Source organism: Aquila chrysaetos, chromosome 1 (assembly GCF_900496995.4).
Source record: "Aquila chrysaetos chrysaetos chromosome 1, bAquChr1.4, whole genome shotgun sequence".
NCBI classification, from domain to species: Eukaryota; Metazoa; Chordata; class Aves; order Accipitriformes; family Accipitridae; genus Aquila; species Aquila chrysaetos.
This window is the reverse complement of record NC_044004.1, coordinates 68,861,082-68,887,131: the sequence shown is the minus strand read 5'-3', so window position 1 is coordinate 68,887,131 and position 26,050 is coordinate 68,861,082. Positions and strand designations below refer to the sequence as shown.

At 44.2% G+C, this 26,050-nt stretch overlaps 1 protein-coding gene across 6 annotated transcripts in view; it reads right to left on the bottom strand.

Moving 5' to 3' along the window:
* ZNF827 (zinc finger protein 827) overlaps nt 1-8,162 on the bottom strand; it is a 115,729-nt gene extending 107,567 nt beyond the window's left edge. For 5 of the 6 annotated variants that reach the window (XR_003925420.2, XR_003925419.2, XM_030028386.2 and 2 more), the window contains exon 1: nt 7,466-8,162. Coding sequence is in view for 4 of the 6 variants with exons in the window: in XM_030028386.2 (XP_029884246.1) it covers nt 7,466-7,508 (43 nt within the window). In the remaining 2 variants the exon portion in view is untranslated. The remainder of the gene's footprint in view (nt 1-7,465) is intronic. The other variant, XM_030028379.2, reaches the window with a different exon arrangement.
* Between the last annotated feature and the right edge of the window lie 17,888 nt (nt 8,163-26,050).

Genomic DNA, 26,050 nt, shown 5'->3' with positions numbered 1-26,050 from the left:
GCTTTGAGTTGCTTCAAAAATTTTATTTCCATCCTAGTGAGAGAGCATCCCAAATAAAAGAAACAAAACAGTGCAGATGTTTGGAACCTAATATCACTTTCTGAAACTGCTGATTAAACCATTCATTACAAGACCTCTACCACTCGGTAACACTTTCATTTTCAGCGCAATTTATTCTAAACAGCAGCTAAATCATCAGTCTTGCATAAAACTCCTCTCTCTTTGTCTACTGTACTATCAGCACTAGCCATTCTTTCCCCCAGCTTCCATTCCTACTGCCTAAGTACCGAAAAGAACAAGGGAAAGGACTGTTTAGGCAGCCCAGTTTTTCTCTCCTTACTGCATGTTTCTCAACAAAATCCCCCATAACTTTCATGATTCCAAATTAATTGAACTTGGACTCTGTGTGAATTCTTAACCTGCAAAATGGAACACGCTTGTCTTAGTGTTAGGCTTAACTTGGGATTCTACTACTCAGTGTAATTACACCAGAAGCAGGAAACCCCTTGAAAGGCAGGAGAAACTTTAAGGAATAAGAGCTAACTACTAAGCCAACATGTTCAGACTGAGCATTCAAAATATTTGGAGTCTACACTGAAGAGGATACCAGCCTGTAAATGCTACTGAAGGCACATGAAGAAAAGAGAAATTGTCTTTGGGAGCACAACGCTTCCATAATTGTGACTATAAGTTAGCCTGTAAAAAAGAAAAACTAGAAGACAAGCTCTCATGTGACCTTATGGATACATATTGCTGAATCCTTCATTAAAGTAGCCACAATGCAGTGTGTATGTACACAACCAATGCTGACTGTACATGCGCCCTTTCAACTGCAGTATGGGTCACGTCTGAGTTTTATTATTTAACTACATTTAAAAAAAAAAAAATCTTTGAGGAAAGGGATATTATCCACCTTTTTGAGGTGGTGGTTTTGGTTTTTTTTGCTTCAGCCCAATATCATTTATTATTCTTCATGCCCATATCAGCCCATATAATCTATTATTCTTCACAGAAAACATTTTTTTAAAGTGGAATGAAAAGTTTTATTTTGGGGGGCAGAAAGAGAGAGGAAGAGAATTTCCCCCACCCCCGTGAAAACTGGATTCTATTACATACTGCTAACTACTTTGTAGTCCAGATTTTTTGCATATTATTATTTTTGTAAAACATGCAATACTTTAGCCTCCATACATCCTGAAGGTTTTTGTAGGTGTAAACCTAAATGATACAAATCATGTACCATGAATGGCAAGCTAGGCAACAAAAAAATGGTATACTAGAAACCAGGACAAAATACTATTTAGAAGATACACTCTTCAAGCATGACTCTGGAGTAGTTTAACAGCTGTAACAGTAAAAGGATTCCAGGCATAAGCCATATTAGCTCTCCCTAACCATCTGAACTAATGTCTATATTATGATTTCTTTCCAATGTGAAAGAAAAAAAGTCCTCTATACGGTGCTTCATGACAAATCACATGCATTGTGAAGCTCCATGTTAGAAGCCCTTTTAACTTCCAAAAAGTCCTCTTTTGTAGGTCATGCTCTCATTATCTTGCTCTGGGATCTGGTCTGATTAAATTATAGGAAATTACTAATACTTCACTTTGAACAGCCAGCTCCTCCTGGCTCTTCTTTTTTTTTTCTAAACTTAATTCCTCCTACTCCTGCCTTCTTACATATGAAAAAGACAACAATCACTCTGTTACAAAGATTAAGTCATACTCTTTCTTCATCCGTTTTAAAATTTAAAAATAAAAATGCATTCTGTCTGCATGTTCTTACATTTCCCATTCCACTGCTCTATCTGCAGGTTTTCCTGTTTGGCCAGCTAAAAAGTTTGTGGTTTTGTTCCATAATCTTTTGCACCCCCACCCCCTCTGAAATCTAATTCATAAGATCCTAAAGACTTACATAGCTTAATGAGTGCAACGCTGACTCTTTAGTAGTCCGATTTATACTCCAGTGTGATTTAATCATATTCTGTACTATCAGACAACACTAAGACATAGTCTACCATTGAAGGGCTTTAGACAATGATCATTGAATGATTTTATAGAAGTGACTTAGTTTGTATAATGCGAAAAAAACCCAAACACAAAACCATAAAAAATTAGCATACAAATTTGAAGAGACAGAGACTTTACGTGTCAGAAAGAATCCCCATAAAGGGAGAATGAGTTTCTGAAAAGTCTATGATGACTTTGCTATTGCGAGAGGGACAAAATGAGAACAGTGTTTTCAGGTGGAGTAATATGGATGCTACTCCATCCACTAAAACACTGCTGTTCATTTGAGAGGTGCATTACAGTACCACCAGGACAACCATGATGATAGCAATGAAATTATTAACCTAATCATACTAAGAATAATAATTTTCCCTACATGGATCCTCTTGTCGACAATGAGCTATATCATGATCCCTGCAGCGGTAAGAGGTTAAAAATAGTAAATAGAAAATATGTTAAAAACTTCCCCTTGTACACGCAATGCCTGCTAGTAAGGTAATAAACTCTATTAAAGGAGAAAGACTCCTGTTCCTGGCAAAAGCCTTTTGTCTTGGAGGCAACTCTCAAATGCCGAATGACAGTAAAGGCTTTTCTGACATTGGGAAGTCTTTTGAAAAACCCATCCAACACATCCTCCCTTGCTATCAGAAAGTATCAAATGAAGCAAGCTACAGAAACAAAAAAGAAGGAAGCTCTAAATCACTGTTAATTTACTTGTTTGACAGTATTTTCTTTACACTCTGATGATATAATCCAGCAATAAAAAACAATATAATAAAAAGCTTCACAGAGCATAAGGGGTTTTTTACTGTACAGAAACAGCTGAACACTTCAACACAGTACCTGGAATATCTAACACTACACCTGACCATGAAAGCGAGAAGAGTTATGCACCCTCATTATCACATATCTAGCTTTTGATATTGAAACTAATATTGTTTCAATTCTGCATCTCCTTCTTTAACAAAATAAATCCAACAGAAAATAGCATTGCAGTTTGCCCTATGTTAAACACATTCCTCAGAAAGTAGTAGTAGTTCAAACTTCTCAATGTAGCATCTAATTCTGCCTGATACTCTATAACAAATACAAGCTTTGTATAAATGGTATTGTGGCATTCATTCACAAACTGCATTGCTTACAAGCCTCTGAGACAGAATCAAACCCCAAAGAGTATCGATTGCTACACTTAAGGCAATGTAGTGGTCTAGATCCTAAACATTTACTTGAGTGCCTCAAAACTTCCCAAAACTTTTACTTTTCAGACTGAACTCTTCCAAGTCACATTTGTGCAGTTCAGAGAAAACAGACTTTCAGGAATTCTCAGAAAAAAAAATAATAGTACAAGGTAGAATGGAAAGGAAGACAACAAAAAGAAAACCGGAGTAAAATTGTATTTATACATACATTTTTAAAGATTCTGATGCTAACTGAATACATGAAGGAAAAAAAAATAAAAATCCAAGTGCTGAAGTAGCTCAAGGGGAAAAAAAAACCCTAACACACACACACACACACAAAGGAATGAGCAAAATTCCTTTAAACATTCCAGTGAAAATGAATTGACTTGTCTGAGTTAGTCGCATCCAAAAGTAACCATAAGACGCACATGCACTGGGCAAATTTTTAACTTGTGGACCTAACTCTGTCATTGTAAACTGAGCCTACGCTGCTGTAGTATTTAGTTTGGGTATGAATAAGCCATTGTCTATCCAGGAACTTTTAAAGTCCTTTCCTCATTCACTTGTATCTTAAATTAAGAAGGATGCACCTTCTCTTGTATTTCAGAGTGTGAGTGAAGACCTGCTGCTGGCATCTGTGACTAAACAGTTTCCAAAACCTGACTTCTTTACACACAGAAACTCCACTTACAATACATGTTATTAAGATCAGAGACTCAAAGGACCCATCCACCTGACTGAACCCTGAGGTTCATCCTGCTTTGAGCAGGGGACCAGGCCAGACGACCTCCAAAGGACCCTTCCAAACTATATTATGTTGTAAACAACTCCAATGACTGAAAGCTCAACCTTAACTCTGCCCTTTTAAGCAGATGCTACCAAAACATAGTATTATTGCACCTAATAGTACCAGTCCTTTTTTCCCTTCAACCACTGAAGCATCAATATCTAGCAACTCCCTTGAAACTAAATTAAGTTGTTGCAACAGCCTTAAATATCTCTAGCAAACTCTTGTACAGAGAACTTCTTCACCATAGCATACATTTTGGGAGTGCAGTCTTCTCTTGTGAAATCACCTCTAAATTTACAGGAGGGCTGTCCAATGAAGTCAATGAGCAGAAGTATAAAATCAGGGTCCTGGTCAGCAGCAGCTGCATACTGTCACTTCAAAGGCTGTGACAGTGTTCTTCAGGTGCATGTAACAATTTATAAGAAATCAATTAAGGCCTAGAGATCCTGAGAACACAGCTTCCTACCTAGGCTATACTAGAACCCACAGGACTTGCCAGACTAAGTTACATTTGCTGGGTTATACTGTAACACCGGTCAATTATTCTGTTTATCAACATCTTACTGTTTATTTCCCAAACAATTGCAACAGAATCCAAAATATCACAAAGTATCACAAGGAGGTACAGCAAGATGCTACATCACTTAGGCGTACTGGAGAGCATTTAGGCACCAGCAGCAATATGTAACGTAACTTAGGAGTGAATCACAGCCTAATATCCACAATGGGGCAGAGTTAAGGTTGAATACAGGATTAGCCGTCTTCTTTCTAGATGTGCACGGTGCACTTTACATTCTTCTGCCATCATTAATACTTCAAAATGAAATACACACTTTGTTCCTCTAAGAAACGTATGGCTAAAACCAGCAGGAATTGTAGAGTAAAAATGTATTTTACACTGAGTACCCATTAAAGCAACGTGTTGCTAAAAAAAAAAAACAACAAAAAAACCACTATTTATAGCATTTGCACACTGAATGCAATGGATTCCCAAGGCATTTTCCGAACCTGCAGGACTGCAGGCTAGAACAGTATTCCTGCAATTCTTTCTGAATTATCTAATATATTATTATTGTCAAATAATAGCTTTTGATCCAGTGCAATCTAGTTGTAAAAGAAATTAAAATAAATAAATTTCATCAAAAAGTAGCATTCGTGTGGGACGTACAGCATGTGCGTGTTTCACACATCAGGAAAAAAACTCCCATGAATTGAACTAAAAAATTAATCCGAAAGAACTGCAAATTAGGCCGTGCATTTAAAAAAAAAAAAAAAAAAAGAAGAAAACAAAACCAAAACCCAGAAACAAAAACAAGTAACACACGCACAACTCTATTTGCACAATGAAGGCAATTGTTCCTGGGGCCAGAAAAAGCCGTGACTTCCCCTGGCGCGGGCGGTCAGGAGGTCGGGGCCGAGGGGAGCCTCAGCCGCAACCCGGAGGCAGGGGCAGGCAAGAGCCCGGCGCCGGAGCCGAGCCCCCGCCGCCGCGCACGGGAGCGGCACGCCCGAGCGACCTAAAATGGAGCCCAGGTTTGATGTCAGCCCGAGAGGCAGGCGGAGGGCAGCCGCACCGGGGCGGGGGCGAGGGCAAGGTCAGCCGCCGGGCCGGCCGCCCCGCCGCCTCCTCCTGCCCCGAGAGCCCCTTTTCGCCTCCCCGCTCCCGCGGGGCTTCTGCTAAACCGGGGCGGCGGCGCTCGCCCCCCCAACACCCCCCCCGAAACGCCCCTCCACGGCCAACACCCCCCCCGAAACGCCCCTCCACGGCCACGCAAGGCCCTGCGCGCCCGGGCTTGGCCCCTGCCCCCGCCCGCCGCGCCGGGGCCGGGGCGCTGCAGAGGCGGGCGCCGCGCTCCCGCCGCCGCCGCCTCCCCCGTGCCCGCCGCCCCGGCCGGCGCTCTGCGCGGGGAATTAGCGCCGGGGCTGCCGGCTCGGCTCCTCTAGCGGGCGGACCGCGAAAAGGCTGCGCGGGGGCAAACGGCGAGAGGAGGGGAAGGGGGAAAAAAAAAAAAAACCCAAACCACCAAACCAACACAGCACCAAAAAACCCCAAGCAAACCCCACCGCAACTCAAGCCCTTGACTCGACTCCGGCGGAAAGGCAAAGGAGAGAAATATTTGCGGGGCGGCAAGTGCCGCCCCCCCCGCGCCGACACCCCCGGCCCGTGTGCCGGTGCCGGAGGGGAGCACTGCCCCAGCCCCTTCGCCCGCAGAGCGGAGGGAGGGGGGACGGGGACGGGCCGCGCTCCGCCCGCAGCGGCGCCCCCCGGGCAGGGGCCGGGGCCGCCCCGGTGAACTCCCGGTGACCGAGGCCGGCTCCGGCACCGGGAGCTCAGCTCCCGTCCTGCCCCGAGCCCGGCGCAGGAGCTGCAGGCAGGCTCCGAGCAGATGTGCCGGAGACAGACAAATGACCCCTCCCGTCCACCCCCCGCTCTCCTTAAACCGACCCTGGGGCCAAGCAGGGGCAGGGTATTTTTAGGTCCCTTCCCCTCCACTCCGCCTCCCTCTCAATAGCTGCCGAGCGCTTAATACAGGGAGAGGGGGGAGAGCGAGCGGGAGAAAAGTTAACTGTTTTGCAAAGAGGGGAGAAAATAGGCAGGGAGGGGGGAGGGAGCGAGAAGGAGCAGGGCAGGGTGAGCTGTGTCAGGGGACGTGTGCGTGTGCCTGCGTGGGCGCGCACGGGGTGCCCGCAGGCGGAGGATCGGGATGCACTTTAGCCCTGTGCTCTGCTGCTCTCGTCTGGGGCAGCGCCGCCGAAGCCCGAGTCTCGCCTGACCCTTCATTTCACTGCGGCCAGGAGGAGCCCGGAGCCCGCCGCCGCCGCCTCTCCCTGCTCTGCAGGGACCTCGCCTGCCACGGTCTGCCTCCCCGCCGCCCCCTCCCCCCCCGCCGCCGCCGCCGCCCCCGGCCCCCTACGGGGTGGCCGCGGGGTCGGTGCGCGGTGCCCCCGCCGCCGCCGCCGGCGGCCCCCTCCGCGGCCGCTGCCCGCCTCCCCCCGCTCCCGGGCCGCCCAGCCCCGCCGCAACCTTTAGCCGGGGACGGACCTCTCGGCTGGTTCCGCACAAGACGCCAGCAGCCGCTTCCCCTCTCGCCGCCCTCCCCTCCGGTGCTAGCCCCCCTCCCCACCCCAATAAAACAGACCCCCCCCTCCCTCCGGCCCCAAAGAGAAACCCACACCGCCCCCCCCGCCCCCCAGCACAAATGCACAATCACGGGCGAGGGGAGGGAAAGGGAGGAAAGGGCGAGAGACGCGAAGAAAGAAGGGGGGAAAGGAGAGAGAGAGGAAAAATTAAAAGGGCACAAGGCTGTTCATCACCAACATGGCTGCCTTAGCTCAGACCTAAAAGAGGAATAACCCAGGCTGTGTCTTTGTCAGTTTCACCTCTGTAACCCTAAACTAATGCACGAAACGACGGAGGCGGCTGCAGAAGGGAAGGAGACGGGGAGAGGAGGAAGGAGAAAATGGCAAAAAGAGGGGGCACTTACGTGAAGAGAGGCGCTTGGGCTGCTCCTGCTTCCTCCTGGGCATTTTCCCCCTTTTTTCACATTCTCCTCCTTGGTTTAACGGGAGATCAAATAAGACCGGGAGGGGGGGGCACAGCCAGCCACAAAGCCGGGGCCCCCAGGGGAGCCGCTAACCGGGGCGGGTTTTCCCTCTTCGCCGGGGGAAAGGGGGCTGAAGCCGGTTTTCCCGGAGCCACCGCGAAGGGCTCCGTCTCCCCCTCTCTCTTTCTTTTTTCCTCCCCCCCCCCCCCCCCCCCCCAACCCGGTCGTGCACCTGGCTTGTCCCCGGTCGCAGTATCCCTCAGCGGCCGGGGATGTGCTCCCGGCGGGCGAGCGGGCGCCGGGCGCCGTGCCGGGGCGAGGGCTGGCGCGGCGGTGCCGAGGGCTGCGCCCCGCGCGCCTCCCGGCCCCTAACTAACACTAACGCCGGGATCAAAGGGCAGCGGCGGCGGCGGCGGCGCTCACGGCTCGCCCGCGGGCGGCAGGCAGGCGGGCGGGCAGCGAGAGGCAGACAGGGACACACACACACACACACACACACGCACACCCCGGCGGGCGGGCACACGCGCGCACACACACTCACACACGCGCGCCCGGGCAGAGCAAAGGGGAAGGTGCCCCCGCTCCCCCGCTGCGCTCCGGGCGCGGCGCGGCGCTGCGCGGCCGGCGGGGTTCGGGCGGAGGATGCGCTGCCCCAGTCCTGCACCCGCTCCTAATTCGCTCCTTAAGAAAAGAAAAAAAAAAAAAAAAAAAAAAAAAAAAAGAAATAAAAAAAAGGGGGGGGGGAGTTGTGGATCTCGACCACTCGCACTGTAATTCCCTCATTTCTGGTGGGCAACAAAATAACAACAACAATTCTTTTTTAAATTCAGACGTTTTGTCTTCCTGAGTTAGAAAAGAAAAATTGTACTAGGGCAAAGCTAGCCCCGTAGAATTTCTGGCATGTGTTCAGCTGTTCCCTCACAAAGCACAGGGGCCGGGGGGGTGTGATTAGATACAACTCCATCCGTGCAAATTAAGTGTACAAAACAAGCAAGAAAGGAAGGTGGGCAAGTTAGCAGGTTTTAAAAAGTGGAAAGAATGCAAGCAGCATGAAAATCACAACTTCTTGAGAAGTGTGTCTGTGTAGGGAGGTGGGGGGAGGAAATCAAGATTATGTCACCCCTAATGGTTGATTTAACTGCTACATGATACTTCCACAGTGCACACAGCAATCTGGACTTCTGAAATTTACTTTTTTTCCTGCTGTAATGCAGGTATATGAACCTTTATTCTGAAGCAATTCCAGCGTGCATTATGGAGCCAGGATAGCAGTTTTCATTAACTGATACATACTTTCATTACTTCACAAATCACACATCTTTCTTCAAAGACAGACATGAAGGTGGAGAAAAAAAAACAGAAGAGGGATTGGGTCTCACTGAAGCACAAAAGGTACTTCGTGAAAGAGAAGTGCTCTCTTTGTGACTTGCAGTCATTTGGATAAAAGTTCACACAGAGGTTGTTAATGATTTAAACTCTAAAACCTGTTACTACAATTGAAGTAAAATGGTTTGAAGCATGGTTGTTTCATATAGCTCTCTCTTTGTGTAAGGAAACTTTGAACTTGGCAGAATACATAATCGAAATCATGAGTCAGATGTTGCAAAAATAAAAAAATGCATTATTCTAGCATGCATACCTGTTAGAATTTTTTGGCTTTTGACAACCTGACTCATCATTTTATCACATCATTTTTTATCCTAACTTCAAAATACTTTTCTTTTTTAAATAAACAACTGTCTAGAAAACCACAAAACAGCAGATTTGCAACCTAAATCTTTTAAGCAGTCAACTTACACTCTTAATCACCTCAAGTTAGAATGGTTTCAAATAATATTATACCCATTTTACAGCCACAATTATCTTTCTACAGGAAGAAAAATACTAAATAAGATTTACAAGATTATATACATGAGAATCTCAGGTTCACTAGCATGCATGTGCAATTCTGAGTTTTAAAACCACATGTACAGAATACACTTCTACTGAGACAAAATAGACTCCTGACTTCAGCTGGTTTATCATTTCACAATACAGTTAAAATACTTCATTTTCATGGAGAGATTTACTTTTAATCCAGAAGCAAACACCAAAATGTATAACTGACAGAAACAGGGCTGGATATTTTTGGGGGTGGAGATGAATCCAAACAGCTACCTTATACTTACTCATGCTCAAGAGTACCAGAGTCAGAACTCCCTCAGAATATTTAGGTCCTGTCTTTTCCTTCAGTTCTCCAGATTATGCTGGTTTGAGAGATTTGTATAGCATTGGTAATGATAACCAAAAATACCAGAGGCATTCTTTACTATTGCTCACAAACTGCAATTTTGACATGCCTGGGACTAGCAACAGAACTTCGTTCACTAATAAGAGTTGCAGTGCTAAACCCCTCTTAATTATTTTTTAAATACACTCTAATGGCAATTGTGTTGAACTAAGCCAGCTTTGTGAGCAGCAGCTTTCTGTCCATCCAAATGACCCTACCTGTGTAGGAGGCCGCAAAGTAGCCGTTTCAGAAAGGGAAAGAGTACTGGCTCTGTGCAACGATCCGCCACAGCTGTGGCAGCCCTTCTTCAGGTGCTCTAGGAGAATGGGATGCAGGAAATACTGCATTCCGCATCATCACTCTTTCCACCCTCTATTCCTCACGCATTTCTGGCATAAATTAATGTTGACATTGTCAGCATTAATTTACAATATGCTGTGTGGGTTTTTTTCCCCTCCATCATTTGAAACCCCCTTTAGGGGAGTTGAGGTGGCTGCAGCAAAGATACTACAGGAACACAGCTCTTTGAAAGGGCCATGGGGATGGGCAAGCAACAGAGCAGCACTAAATCTCTTTGAGGGTGACCTTGGCTTCGATAGACAGTGCAACAGTTTGCCTAAGAGTTTAGTGGGCCAAGCCTTTAGCCTGTTCTGCAGTGAAAGAAATCCCAATGGTTGAATGAATTATCAGGGAGAAACTTTATATACTCTAGCTTTGAAGAGTTTCTAATCCCACGCCTGGAAATACTCTATATGGGAACAACTTGGTTCTTCGTATCTATCCTGGCTAATTGCGTTACTCCACACATTGCCCTAGTCAATAGATCGTATCCAGCCATCACATCCAAATCAAAGACACATCAGTCCTAATTTTACATTCTTTTATACATTGGTTTAAGGAAAATGACTAAGGGCATAATGCCATTTAAAAAATAATCTTCCATTATATGTTTGGTGGTATAGTAGGAAAAAGAATGAAGTCAGCTGACCATACTTTTGAACATTTCTAGTCCAAACACAAGAAAATAGTTGCAAGTCTTCCACAGATAACATAATATAAATAATGCATTGCTTCTGCAGGTCCTGCTATTAATAAGTAATGATTGTATGGCACCTTCCAAACACCAAACCTAGTTACACATATGAATTAAGTTCAGCTTCAGAAACCACTTTTGTACAAAGTAAATATTTTCTTTACTTACACATGAGAAAAATGAAACAAATTGAGTAAATAAGATTTTACACAGTAATAAATGGTGTAACATTCTTAAAACCATTGCAGGGTGTCTAGCATCCAAACTATCTTTATGTAATGTAACAAATACTTGAAAAGATTGCTAAACAGAAACTTAAGAATTAGCTGACATCCTTGCTTTATTCTTTGAAACTTTGAAGAGTTCTGTTCCCAGGCTCAGATCTTTTTTAAAAGTGTACTGAGTGGAAAAACAGGATCATTTTAACCAGTTCTTGGGCCCCAAACCAAACCATGGTATTAGGCCACCTCTGCTTGTAAGTACAGCCTACCAAAATGATGGTCCGGTCAGCTGTGTGTCCCTGAGCATGCAGAGGAGAGCTATTCAGGCTCCACGGGCTCTCTTTAATGGTATTCCTATCTTTAGATTAATTTCCTATTGAACGTAGAAGATATTTGCCTACAGCCTCTGTATCTTCAATATCTAGTATAAGGCACACTGCTTTTCATCAAAATTACCCTCTCTCCCAGACCTCTTGGAGGGATACCCTCAATAGCCTAAACTCCTCCTCTTTTCTATTTTAATTGATTTCAATATTTCTATGCTCAGCAGTAACTATGAATCAATCCTGCAAACAAGATTTGATTACAAACTTCTCTTTGCTCTAAAGCATTTAAGAGGCAAACACAAGGGGATGAACAAATCCATAGGATAACAGCTCGTGGATACCATCATCCGTGTTTGCAAATGCTCTGTAAAGAAATAACATTAAGTAATGGATTTGTAATAATAATAAATAATGACAAGTTAGTGACTGGCAAGGCCACCAACCAGTTTCACAAAGGCCAATAAACAATGATCAGAAGTCATTACTATTTGATGATTATTATCTGTCCCAAGGTAACAAATAATTACAAAGTGCGAGGTGGAGTTGCATAACCAGTGGATCCTAAACAACAGACAGGCTTTAGCTTTTGTAAAAGGCAACCAAGTTCTCTTTCCCCAAAGTTTTTAACCTCCTTCTTCTTAAAACAAAAGGAAGATGAAAGGGCCACAGTCAGCGAACTACCACAGCAACCTAGACGAGAACTCTTTTTGCAACCCTTGAAATCACTGGCAGTGCTCTCCCAACTCTTTAGCTGCCTATGCCCTGCTTGTGAACAGAGAACGTATTGAATCAGGAATGTTCTTCAAGACCAAGATTCTCGGGAATTCCACTACAATCTTGCAGCCTCAGGGAGGAGAGGCATCAAGGAGGAGTGCAATACATCCTGCATCTTTTAGCTAAACCACAACTGGTTTTCTCAGAATCTTGTCTAAATCCTGGCAAACAAAGTAGACATAATCATTTTAGAATAATTTCAACACAAGATGCTTCTAGTTGAAATGCAAATTTAATATGTTAATACTTCTTCAGAAGAACCATGGTGTTCACATTTTTCAGCTGTTAGTATAGCACACTACCTAGGAAAGGTGATATAGCTCCTAATTTCAATTAAAAAAAATAATAAAAATCAATGCTTAAAGCTTCTAGCCTTAAACACATAGTGACATGTAATCCTAGATTTTGGAGGCCAGAAATACATTGTCTCTAGGTCTGGAGAGGGATTACATTACTGTCCACGTCTTTTTGTTGCTACTCAAATACTATGGGATGTTTCTTCAGATTTACCCACAAGGTCTCATGACTCTTATCTTACCATAAGCGCAGTTGGCTTTTCAATTCTGTAATTTACTGCACCACCTCTTCACACCCCTTTTCTGTAAGCACATTTTGCAAAAAAACTCACTTGAGCCTATGACTTAGACTTAAGCCTACAGATACTTGAAATGCAGAATTTCTCCCCCAAATCTGAGCCAGCAATATCTTACCCAGCACAGATTAAATATAGAAAAAATAAATTAATATTTTACAACATAAAATACTAAGCAACTTCTGAACTGATGAGAAGAATTTGTTTAGTCAACTGGGGACTGGAACACTTAGCTCAGGGCTATTACAGTTACAAATGTGGAAATAAAAAACGATAAATATCTGCTCCAATCCTGATCTTTTTGCACCATTTTCCATTCGCCATTTAAATGCACTGAAATCAAAAACTTTACCCCATCCTAAGAATGGTTTAAGTTAAATCAGGGTGAGACCCAGAGGAATCCCTCTGTCATTTTGCTTCCACTTAACATTTTGTTAGTCACTGGCTAATTGAAGGTTTAGGCACATGCTCATTAGCAAACACCTGCCATAGTTTAAGACATTACCATCCTCCTGGAGAAGCTAACTGCTTCCACCCCCAAACTGGCAAAACAGAATGCATTTGGCCTCCTCATCTGCTTCAGTGTGAAGTCTTGCAGCTTAGTTAAGTAGGAAGGCAATAGCATTTTAAGCCACAGCTGTTTGCTAAATGAAAGTGTGCCTAAGTTCTTAAACACCGTGTTACATATACGTTGAGAAGCAGATTCTCTGCTGCACCAGCAAGGTGGCAAATTCCTCAGGGAAATCAATTCTGGTTTCTCAATTCACTAGCTAGTTTTCTGTTAAAACACTAGAGTAATACAGAGACTGCTCTGGACCCTGAGAACTGGCAAGATCCCAAGGAGCTCATCTACCATCTAGGACTGTGCATTTACCAAACTCATCTCTCTCTCTGACATAGCACCTTACCACAAATCCAGGAGGAAGGCAGGCACAGAAGTGGATGGTACTGATGCCAACTATGCCTTCTTTGCAACACCTTAACAGCTTAAAGAAGGGTGAGATAGAATAGAGGGGCAATTGGGAAACAAGAAAACATGGTGGTGCTGAGATCTTAACATTCCCAGGGAAAAGAAACACATTAAGGTAAGGGAGAGGAAGAGTACATGGAGATCAAGCTTCTAGCAGACTTCACCTGCCTGGTGTGATGAATTTCACATGGCATTCAGCTGTGCTTCACCATGCTGCATGTCCTCAGTAATCAGCCCTCACCTACTGGCAGGCAGAAGGGTTTGGGCTGCAAGTCAGCCTGCTGTCACCGCTGCTTGCTGAGCATGAAGTCATGTGGCCAGTCCCCTCCTGTAGGGAATATCTTCTTGCATTGGCACTTTCCCATCGTATCAAACAGTACAGAGGAAAAGGTTATTTGTCTTTTGAGATACTAGGAATAAAGTCTAGTCTCCTCAACCCCTGCTGACACGGTTTGACAAAAATACTGTTTCTTGTCCCTACTTCTCAGCAATACTAAGGTCACCCAGTGTTTTCAAGTTTGTAGTTTACAGTAAGATGCAAATTATTTGTCCATAAGAAGTAGACTAATAATAGTGAAAAATCACACAGACTAGCACAAAACTTAATGAGTAGGAAGAAAGGAGAAGAGGTAATGCCTGGAGGGAAGCAGCTTACATTTCCACACAAAAAAAGCTGAGGAATGCACCCTCAACAAGAAAGCTGAGTGCACTCAACAAGTTTGCAGATGATATAAAACTGGAAGGAGTGGATGATACACCAGATGGTTGTGCCACGTTTTGGAGGTACTAGCTTGACAGGCTGGAGAAGTGGGCAGAGAGGAATCTCATGAAGTTCAAAAGGGGAAATGCAAAGTCCTGCATCTAGGGAGGAATAGCCCCAGCACATCCTGGGGGCCTACCAGCTGGAAAGCAGCTTTGCCAAGAAGGACCTTGGGATCCTGGTAAACAACAAGCTGGCCACAAGCCAGCAATGCACCCTCACAGCCAAGAAGGCCAACATTAGGAAGATTGTTGCTAGCAAGTCTGGAGACGTGATCCTGCACCTCTACTCAGCGCTGGTGAGGCTGCATCTAATTCAGGGCTCCCTGGTACAAGAAAGATCTGGGCTTACTGGAGCAAGTCCAGCACAGCGCCACAAAGATGATTAAGGGACTGGAGCATCTGTCATATGAGGAGAGGCTGAAAGAGCTGAGTCTGTCTAGCCTGGAGAAGAGAAGGCTCGGGGGAATCTTATCCGTTTGTACAAATGTCTGATGGGTGGGAATGAAGTTGAAGAAGCCAGACTCTTCTCAGCAGTGCCCATTGACAGGATAAGAGGCAACGGGCACAAACTAAAAACAAAACAAAACAGAAAATTCCATCTGAACACAAGAAAAGAATTTTTTACTGTTAGGATGGTCAAACACTAGCATGGGTTGCCCAGAGATGTTGCCTGAACAACCCACTCTAGCTCACCCTGTTTGAGCAGTGAGGTTAGACTAGATGATCTCAAGAGGACCCTCCCAACCTAAATGGTCCTGTGAAAGTATTCTAACATGAGCATTTGCTGTTTCCTGAACATGGTATTCATGTCTGGTTTTATGGGAGTAGTTTACAGAACATAAATATTCCACTCTGCTGTTTTAGCCACTAGGACTCTTCACTGAAAACACCCTTATGATATCCAGAATTCTTTAATATCCAAATACTTATTTTTAAAATTCCTACTGGTTTATGAGCTACTTCCTAACAGAAAACATTCACTAATCATTCCAAAACCATGGCTGGTGTTTTACTCCCTCACTCTTCTTCCCTCAATATGGTTCCTACCCTGAAGATTTTACAAACTAAATGAAGCTACAAGATAACTGCAGAGCAGGTAGAAGAGTGACTGTATTTTTAACCCCTCTAAAATGCATGCACCAGAAGTTTGGTCTCTTTTTTCCTTAGACTTAGGCTCTTAGACATTTGCAAAGTATCTTTAGCTCCACCTTTCAGCTGGGGACACACACTCTGCCTCCAACAGCAGCACATGGTGGTTCACTAACAAAGCTAGATGTAGAATTTTAAGGCTGCTGTTCCCAGCAAACCATTATCACCAATACATACCTGATGTGGAAGTAAAGTGGCCACAGGATTTATTTGCTTTTCTTGCTAACCTGCACCCGCGTTTCCTTCGTGCAATCCTCTTCTTTTACCAGTAAGCATACAGCTTACTCGTATATTCCCTCCTATATGTTGGCTGCTTGCCCTAAAGGTTCCTATTTCATGGAAATTCATGAGGTACCCATATAATTTGACTTTTTGTTACTCTTTTTCACGTTTAGACCTTGGGACGGATACTGCTGTACACTGAGAAACACCCGTTGATTCCAGCAGCGTTATTCGAGACCTAAGGCGCTCAACGCTGCGTAGAGGTCATGGTGGCTCTCGGCAAAGAGTAGCATGCTCTTGCCTGCAGAGGGAGTAACGTTCCCATGCAACACGCTCTCGCACACCTCTTTCCCCCCAACTGGAGCTACAAACAAACAAAATGAAGGGGTTGCAGGGCAGGGATTTTGCCCCTCTGTATGCTTCCCTTCTCGAAAAGCAACGGTGTGAATGAAGAATTGAGGGTCTGAAAATGGAAGAATATACTAGAAAGCATTTGAGTGAATCTGTTTATCCCTTTGTATATGTCCCACAAAAAACCCCACGCATTTTTGTATTAAAGAAGAAAGCAGGGAAGAGAGAAGCCAAAGTGCTCTTAAAGTAAAGGGAGGAGTACTTTTTCCATATTTCCTAAACAGGGAGGATTTTACAGCAGCTAAATCGGTGGAAACTGGCAGGAGCCTGAACAGTAAGTATACCCTGCCTGGCCGGAGAAGGTACACATCTCCCACTTAGTCTTGTGAAGGTCACCAAACAGAGGACAAAAGGGAAAAATCAAAGTGAATTACTATTAGAGAAGAGGTCCAGCAAGGCAGTTGACTTGTGCAAGGCCTATCAGATTTAAGATGTTTTTGTTGGGTTTTCTTGGAAATCTTTATTGTATTTGGGAGGTTTTATTCATTCCAATGTATTGAATGGCAACTAACGAGAAAACAAGTAAGCCTTCCTGGTCTCAATAACCATTAAATTAGGTGGCCTCTACCCCAAAGAGCCAAGAACAGTGGCCATCAGAAACAAAACATTTTGCTGCTTTGTGAACCCTACAAGAGCTATATCAAGTCAACTCAGGAGGGAGGTACTGGGATGCTTTCATTTACATGGGGGAAAAAAAAGCAAAAATCAGTGGCTTTTAAATCATCAGCTGAGTAGCAAAACAATTGGGAAGAGGGCCAAGAATGTACTCAAGTGCAGCTTTCCAAGAGAAAACAACACTGGAGAAGGTACCGCAGCGGAGCAGAGATTAGGAAGAAACAGTGTGGAACATCTTTCGATCTTCTAATGTAAAAAAAAGAAAGTCTGCTCAGTGGAGTAATGCAGAAAATATGATGGGAACTCCCCTGTTCAGGGCTTATCAGGTTTATACAATTCATGCAAGCCTCCAGTCCCCACAGCTGTGATACCACCTCAGACATAATTACTTCTGCTGCCCAACTGGGTATGCTCATCAAGGAAGCTGGGTCAATTCTGACCCCCACCTACTTCCCTCCCTTCCATAGCTTATAATCAACTTATTAAAAGTGTTGAGAGCTTATCACACTCTTCACTGGAGGATAAAAAAAATATGAAGACTGTCATCCTCCATTGCTGACATTGTTGGAAACTGTCACAACACATGGTCTTTTACCAAAGGTCCTGCTTTATGGTCTCAGTGCCTATATATTATTAAAAAGAATAAAGTCCAACAAGTTACCTGGAGCTAGATACTCCAGGTTCCAAAATACAAAACAAAAAAAGAAATTAAAACATCACCCACAAACCACCCAAAAACTCCCAGAAGATGCTAAAAAGATGAAGACATTATAAGTTGCAAGGAAAGTCTTAATACTTTCTGGCTTGACAGCTCAAACATTTCAGCTGACTGAAATTGTCACCCCATCATGTAAGAAGAGAGAATATCTAACTTATAAACCTTTTAAACTCAGGGGCCCTCTCTCTTCCCTAGGTTACCTCTGAACTCTTGCCTCATCCAGCTCTTCACTCCTCCCTGTTTCTCCCATTTTGTCTTTATGACTGAGGCACATCCCTCCCCTTCATCTTGCCCCAGAACATTCTTATAATCTACATGAACACCTAAACTTTATATTCATCCTCTGATCAATGATCCTACCTAATTCAAAGCTTCTAGCTTGATCTGTTGCTAAAAATCAACTGTCCTTACCAAACTCCCACATGCAAACTGCTGTGTCTTCAACAACTTCCTGTAAGAGGAAGACTTCTCTGTCCAGTGTCTTTCCAAATGGGCTGCCTATACTTTTCAAACTGACTTTCTCCAACAAATTGCTCATGTCCAGGCCTTGTTAAAGTCTCCCATTATCTCAGTGACACTGTCCCCAGCAAAGCTTCCCATACTACCAAGTGTCTTTTTCTTTTTAGCTGCTCCTTGCATAACCAAACCTCAGGTTTTTACTGGCACAGTAAAGCCACCTTATATACAATGTGGTAACAAGTGATCTTGCCACATAGTTAAGAAGGAAAAAAAAAATATTAAAGAAACCTTGAGGGCCTTTAGAGCTCCATCCTAAGGGACTGTACCTCCTCAGACCCCAGACTGAGGCAGCTATGCTAGCAGACATTTGGAGTGAAGAGGCTTCTTTCTTGGCCCATATCCAAGAGCCAGGCAACTCTTCAGGCCTTGCTCACCTGTCCTTTAAGACACACAACATCCTAACTCCTCTATTCGAAATCTTTTTCACAAAAGGGAGAAAGCCTGCTGAGGGAAAAGGCTATGTCAATATACAGAGGATGACAGTCACAAATGCAGAAAGATTAGGTAACAGGCCAATACTTGTTTCCTAGTGATAAGGTTAAGAATACTGGAGATAAGATAGTGACTTATTTATGGGTGCAGGAATAAAAATCCTGCAGGAATTTAAGTGATTTTTACATCTTACTAAGCAAGTACAAGCTCATCGTTCAATCAGCCCAAGACACGGCTACCTTTTGAAACCCACCGCGCCTTTTTGATGCATTTGAACACAAGGCACCCGGCATCAGGCGAGAAGAGACAGCGCACCTAGAGCAGCACCGACTCTTCCAAAGCGCCCCTTTGGCTCTGCGGGTCCCTTTCCCGAGGTTTGAGGGCAGCCCTTCCGGCACGGCAACCCCTGGCAGCAGGTCGCCCCGGCGAGGGGCTCCTGCCTTTGCCTTTAAGAGCGGGGCGGCGGCGGGCACCCCTCTCCCCACCGCTCCGCTCCCCTGCCCGGCCGGCGGGGCGGGCTCTGGGCATGCTCGGCGGGGCTGGGCCGGGCCGGGTCGGGCCGGCCGCCGGGCCACACCGGGGCGCTGGCGGCCTCCCCTCCCCTCCCCTGGCCCCGCGGCCCCCCTGCCGCCTTTGGTGTGGGGTTGGCGGGGAGCGGGCGGTGGCGGGGGGAGCTGCCCGCCAGCCGCGGGGCACCGGTCCAGGCGGTTCCTGAGGTGGAAGGCAGCGGTTCCAGCCGCGCTGCAGCGGGCGCCAAACGGATCGCTCGCTCTGTGTTTGTGTGTGTGTGTGCCCTGCCAGGACGGCAAAGCTTAAAGCAAAGCCGCATTTGAGCGGGGACGTCTAGGTGATACGTGAAGGGAGCAGTAAATCATCTAATTAGCATGCACAACAGGCAGCGGGTTTAGAAGTGGCTTAAGGATATGCACCATTGTGTTGCGATATTAGAGGTTATTGGGGCGATTCTGGCCCTAACTTCAGCTTTCCTTGCTTCTGTTTTTACCTCCGATTCTTACGGAGGGATTCTTCACAGGGTTCTGGTGGAACCACGCTCCATTCAAAGGAAATGTTTAGTTTCCTTTGTGTTGAAAAAAGTACCATTAAAAAAACCTCAAGTCCCCTGGAAAACATATGCGACAGTCTGTTACGTTACTATTTCTGCTCCTTAAAGTTAAATATGCTGAATCACTGAAAATTAGATGATTAAAGCAAAATTTCAGGCAGGCCTTTAGCCACCACGTTATGGAAACTGTAGTAATGTCAGCTTTTGAGTAAATTAACACAAGAATCGGGGGGAGAAAAAGCCAGCTCAGAAGAATTCATCAATGCCATCTTAAAAATAACCCAAGCTGGCTGGTAGTTTATTTGTGTGGCTCAATTTGTGCCTCACCATGTGCTCAAAGATGCTCTGTTTAGCAGCCAACTTTTCCCTTTTGCTTAATTAAAACTACAACGTGAGTAGCAATGTTTTAAAAAAAACCAACATAGTAAAACAGCATGTCCACCTGCACTTTTAAAGTCTCCCCACATACTCTCTACTAGATTCTCAGTGAACCAAAGCTGTCCCTTAACACCTCTTGAGCTTCCCCAGTCCGATACCATATAAGATCTGCCACTGGACTTGAGCAGTAGGTTTCACTTGGGCCATTTTCATGTGGGTTTAGCTGTGGAACTGCTCATTATTAATGCAGAAGATGCGAATTAACAAAGAAGATGCGAATGAGACTCTAGAGGTATGAAATTCACTCAATCTCAAACCAGTTAAATGTGTAAATGCTAACGCTGTTAACCATTCAACTGCCAAAAAGTTTTCTGGTACTGCAATTTCTATCCCAGACCTTTCTTCACAAAGTATTCATGAATGTTACTACCAACCAGGAAAGCAGCAGCTGCTCTCTGTGCTAAAACGCATACATTCCATAGCAGCATCAGAGAAAGAATTAGGCACAAAAGTTAGGAAATAGATAATCCCACATGGTAAGTTACTGTGGTTTAGTACATTGCTGCTCATCAGCTGAGCTTCCCTAAGTGCTCTTGTGCACCCTCTTAGACTGTTGTAACGACAAGTACAATGTGTTAGATCAAAATACCTTTGCTTCACTTTGGTTTTTTAGTTCTACCATTTTTATTACCTTTTGATGACCATTTACTGAGCATCTAGAAAATTGCTACTTTTACCGCTGAAAACAGGGAGTGATTTCCTCAGGTCTGCACCTTCTACTTGTTCATTTGATTTTTTTAAGTTGGTCATAGCAATGGCATTGCTGATGCAGTCACACTTGAATGTGAGAAAAAGCATCACACGATGCACAAATACAGAAAAATTCATTAAAAAAAATAGTTCTTTTTGTAGTCTCACCTCTAGGGCAGAATCCAGAATTATGTTAGGCTACAGAGGTCCCTACATAGCTCACGACTATATGTGCCTCAGAACCGGATCTGTGACCAACCCACACACTGAGAAGCTGCCTAGGGCTAGTAGAAAATGGATTTTACTCTTACTAGTTGCTTATGCATTTTCCTCAACAAGTTTCCCCATCCTACATAGCCAAATACCAGGTAATACAGGCACACTTTATAACGTGTAAGTTATGGACTGGAAACAGTTCCTTCAAGAAAGAAACTGAACTTCGCTCACCTGTATCCTGGAGTTCACTAACCAGTGGCCTGCAGTATGGAAGACTGTATGTCATCAACTCTTCTTTTAGCTTCCTCCCTTCTCCTCCACTCCTTTGATCTGGAAGTAAACAGTAGCAACCAATGCCTTTTCTGAGCAGCCCAATCATTTACCACTGCCTCCATCAGCGGAAGCTGGTGGACATGTTCTTGATTCAGATCAGGCTAAACTACAATCACTGGTCAAACTGCGTACTACAGTTCAGACTCAGTTTGAATCTGGAAAACTTTTAGCAATGAAAGCTAAGCTTAGGTGCTTCCAGAGTTAAATAACAGCTGATGCTTTTTTCCCTAATTGCAGTCTTAGATGGAGATAAGGTATAGGTTGCGGAGGGAAGGATGTTGGGTAGGTTTGAGTTTTTTGGTTTAGGTTTTGGGGTTTTTTTTTTGAACAACCGTTGAACACTAGACCCTGAACATGGTCTGGGCACATAGAAGTGTGAGGCAACTCATTGTATCTTCCCCACCACCACTTTCAATAATTCAGTTTTTTTCTGTAGAAGAGAAATAGTAATAACCTTTCCTGGGTGTTTGATGGAAACATCCTGTAAAGATCTAGGACAAATGCTAAGGAGCTAAAGTAACAGGACTGTGCCATTAGTCTTCAGCTAAATTCCTGTCAGTCTGTCTCAGACTGCATCTTCACTGCAGGGTAGTTCTCCTGGTCACCAGTCTCTCTGCCTCTCCATGTATCAGAATTTCCCTCTGAAGAAAACCAGGCAAGCCAGAAGACAATGCATACCAGCTGTCATTCCAACACAGACTCAGGGGGCAATCAGGCTGCTCATCCATTGACCAAGACTTACAGGTGCAGCTGATCAAAGTATTATTTTTCCTCTCCTTTTGTGGAACACCTCAGTTTTGTTTTGGTTTTTTTTTTTTGGTGTTTGTTTGTTTTTTTTTTTCCAGGAGTGGGTGTTAGGGAGAAAGGTGGATCAAATCCTGATGTTGAAATCCTACCAAGTATATTCCTGTTCTGCTTTAGAGGATGGGCCCACTAGCCAGTACATATATAACCTGGTCTGGTGTATTCAGCTGGACAGCTAAGTCAACGCTGCTAGAGAAAATTGACTTGTGATAAATCAACAGTCCTCTGCACACTTTTCCCAAGCAGTATTTTTTTCCAAATGAAAAACAGCTTTTCCTCAGACTTCTTAGTAGTCATGACCTCAAATTTTAACAGTTTCTTTTCAATTGTCCCGATCAAGCCACCAGTTCTGTGAACTTGTTTTCTAGGCTTGTATGTCTTTTACTGACTATCACAGCTCTCTGGAGACCAGCTAGACTGGAAACGGAAGAGAACTATTCTGCAAAAAAAATCTTCCCAAGAAGTATCTATAAACAGAAATGGCTATCATGTCAACATGAGATGAGAAGCCTGTATTACCACTGACATAGTACCAGTATTTTGCAGAAAGACCCTTTTCTGCTAAAAGCTCTTTTTAAAATTTTTTTTTTAAATCAGGTTTTTCTACTGTATCCGCAAATACTTCATGCGGTTATTTAATGCACTTAGGTCAGCAAGCAGTGCCTGAGGGGCTGAAGAGGAAAGAACTCACCATTCATTTGCTTGAATGGTCCTTCCATGCATCCATCCTCATCAGCCAAATCCTACTTTTTAAGTCAAACATTTTAAAAGCAAGTAGCACAGGGATTTGAGCCCTGCTTCCCATGCTGAAAACCGGGGAGAGGAAAGGAACCAGCTTCTATCATTGAAAAAAAAAAACAACCCAGAAGTAAACAGTTCAGCTCTAAGCCAGCAGCACAACTGTTGCACATTTGCCATAATTAGTAATTACAGTGAAATCCCTATCCCAATTCAATCAATGACAAAATCCTCACTGATCTGCTCATAGCTGGGGTTTTGCTCGTAGAGGCTAATGATTCTAGCTCTCATGCACCAAAGCAAATTTTTCCAAGGCATGAGCCACTTTACTGCCCCCAGCTGCTCTTTCCATCCCTTTGCCAGAAGTCATTTTCCCCGTAACAGAGTCAGCAGAATTAAACATATACCTTCACCTTAGCCACTGCATTTTGCAGTCCAGGTGTTAAGACACAGTCAGGCAAACTCAGCTAGCTGCTCCTGATCCAGATTAAGTGGTTGCTGACCCATTTCTGATGTCCCGGCACCCCTTCCTCCTGCTTCTGTTCTGTTGATTTCACTTTCTGCCTTACCATTTTCCAGTTCAGATTTCCAATCTTATTGTTTTAGGGGCTTTTTTTCTATTTTAAGACACACAAAACATAGGATGATATACTAAGCTTTTGCTGGGGACTGTGCTGTGTAGATAGCAGCCTGCACCAGAGGAACACAGGTAAGCTGTCAGAGGTTGTGTGTCACCTCACAGTTAGTTCTCCCCTCTCAAACCAATTCCAGCTAATCTAGCCACTTTGTTGTTGACAGAGTTTCAGACATACAGTAGCGTCAGATTTTGTTTCAAAGCTTTTTGAAATTAATGGAAGATACCAGCCTTGGGGAGTTTTAGGCAGTAGGTAGCAAATGCAAATTCTGCTGGTTTTCACTATGAGAGAGAGACAGTCATTTAATGTAACCTAGATTTCCCAGTTACCTGTTGTCAAAAGACAGAGTTAAGCGGTACAAGTTGGCAATTGCTCCCCATCCTGTGGAAGGCAGGATGAATTTCGCTGGAGAAGCCTTGCTCTCTCCATGGACTACAGAGGGAACTGAAAGACTGGTTCAGCCCAAATCATCAAATTTGTAGGTACCTGAACCTAGCTTAAAGGCAAACTCCAACTCTTAAAAATCAATTATCACTCCATAATTCATGTAGCTAAAAGGAATGCCATTTAACTAACAGGAGTGCTGTGTCCTAAGCCATCATGCACAATCTGACACAGCCTAGTAACATGGCATGGTTTGACATTCAGCGGCAGTACAGTTTGAGCAAATGTAAGCAATTGCCACCCACCTTGTCTATCATTCCTCCTTTTCTGTACCACACTAGCAAAAGCATTTGTGTAGCACACAGTGAACAAGACTGGACGACAGATGTTGCTAAAATTAACTCAGAAAAACAAAAACCCAAAGTCACTCGTCATTCAGATGGGTTCCCAAAGACCCCACAAACTGCACCTCTAAAGCTGAAAACAAGGGCTGCCTACGACTGAATAGCCATTAAAGCCATGTGGGTAAGACCACACACTGCCTGCAGTCCCTTAGGCTGTTGTATGCTATTAAACATTTCACTCTATTCTCTTTCTCCGTGCAGATCCCCATCTCTAAAGAAAAGACTAACACACCCCGTACCTTACTAGGCTATTGTGACCCTAAATATATTACCTATCGTGAGCTGTTAATGTGTATGTTATTGCATAAGCTCTGTAAGTATGTACACAAGAAGAGCAACAGTATCGGAAGCCACCTGCTAGTCTCTCTTCCCATACCAAATCTATCCCTTCCGATTGCTCAGCACACAAGGCAAGTTACACAAAGGTCTGTTTGCTCACCTGCAGTTATCAGAATTAACAGTTACCATGTTTGCCAATAATGCTTTGGAAGGCTTCTGTCATAGATCAGACTTCTACGAGGAATATACTAGATCCACCACAACCAGGAGGCCAGCACTACAGAAACTTCAGCTGCTGGATCCAGTAGATTTTCAGGATTCATGAATCCTAGTAAATACTCAGTGAAACAACCACTTTCCTCAGATAAGAAGTACAGAAAAGGTTGCAAATATCCTAGTACAGTGACCTGAGCAATTATACTTTCAGGTAAAATATTGATTTCTAGTCTGGCCCTGGAAGTCAGTCCTGCTGAGGTTTAGGGTTTCTTAGGCCAGATAAAGAGGATGCCTTTCCCCCTTCCCCCCCCCCCCCCAAGATGCAATTAGGTAACTTGCAGGTTTCTTGATCAGAATAAATCTGTTCACTGTTTCTTGCTGAAGGACCCTCTTCTCACCACAGCCGTACTTCCTGCATTGCTGTACTGGCAGACTGCTTCCACCTCTCACAGAGATCAGGTAGCATAGCCCCAGCCATGAATTCCCAGATTATAAGTGAAATTATAGTCTTAAAAAAAACAACTAAAGTGTTTCACAGGATGATGACTGGGACATTCAGCTATAGCAACCTCCTCTCAGACCCTGATGCTTTACAAGCCAAGGCTTAGTTAGGCTGTGGTAAGCCTTCTGACAGAAAGGCCCCCACCAGTGCCACTGCCACTTGCTGTCCCAGAAGTTCTGCACTAATCTGTATCTTGCTGCCTCATTTGCACAGCCACAGACCTCACCCTCTACTGTAACCTGTTACGCCACCTTCTGCTTTAGCCATTCTGTAACACTTACACAAGCTATTCTACTCAGTCTTGCTCTACCGATGAGAGCAGTTTACTTTCTGCATCAGACAATTACAAAGACTGCTTCTGCTCCTTCATCCCCCCCCCGTGGGGCAGGAGAAAGATCTGGGTCAGCAGTTTCCAAACTGGAAGGTCACAGGTCAGCTGAGTGACCTTGGAGGAGTAGGAATGTAAAGAGTAGGATGTTTTGCATCCATCACACTGTATGCCCATTTACAGCTTCTGTGAATTCAGTTTACCACCTGACTAAATACATTCCTGAAAGTTGCTTTAGCAACCCTCTCTGCAAATTAAAATGATACCTGTCACTGGCAATGAAGCTGAAGATAACAGAAGAGAAAGTAAAGAGGAAAAAAACCCCAGTATTTACATACTATAAAAACTTTGCCTGTCCTTTTCTCCATCATTTGTGTCACTAATTGTTTTGTGTTGGATTATTTGGCAAAAATTCTAGAGGTACCTACACACCTTTCTGCACTCTGATGAACTGAAACAAGTTGGAGGCCTCAGTGTTCTGC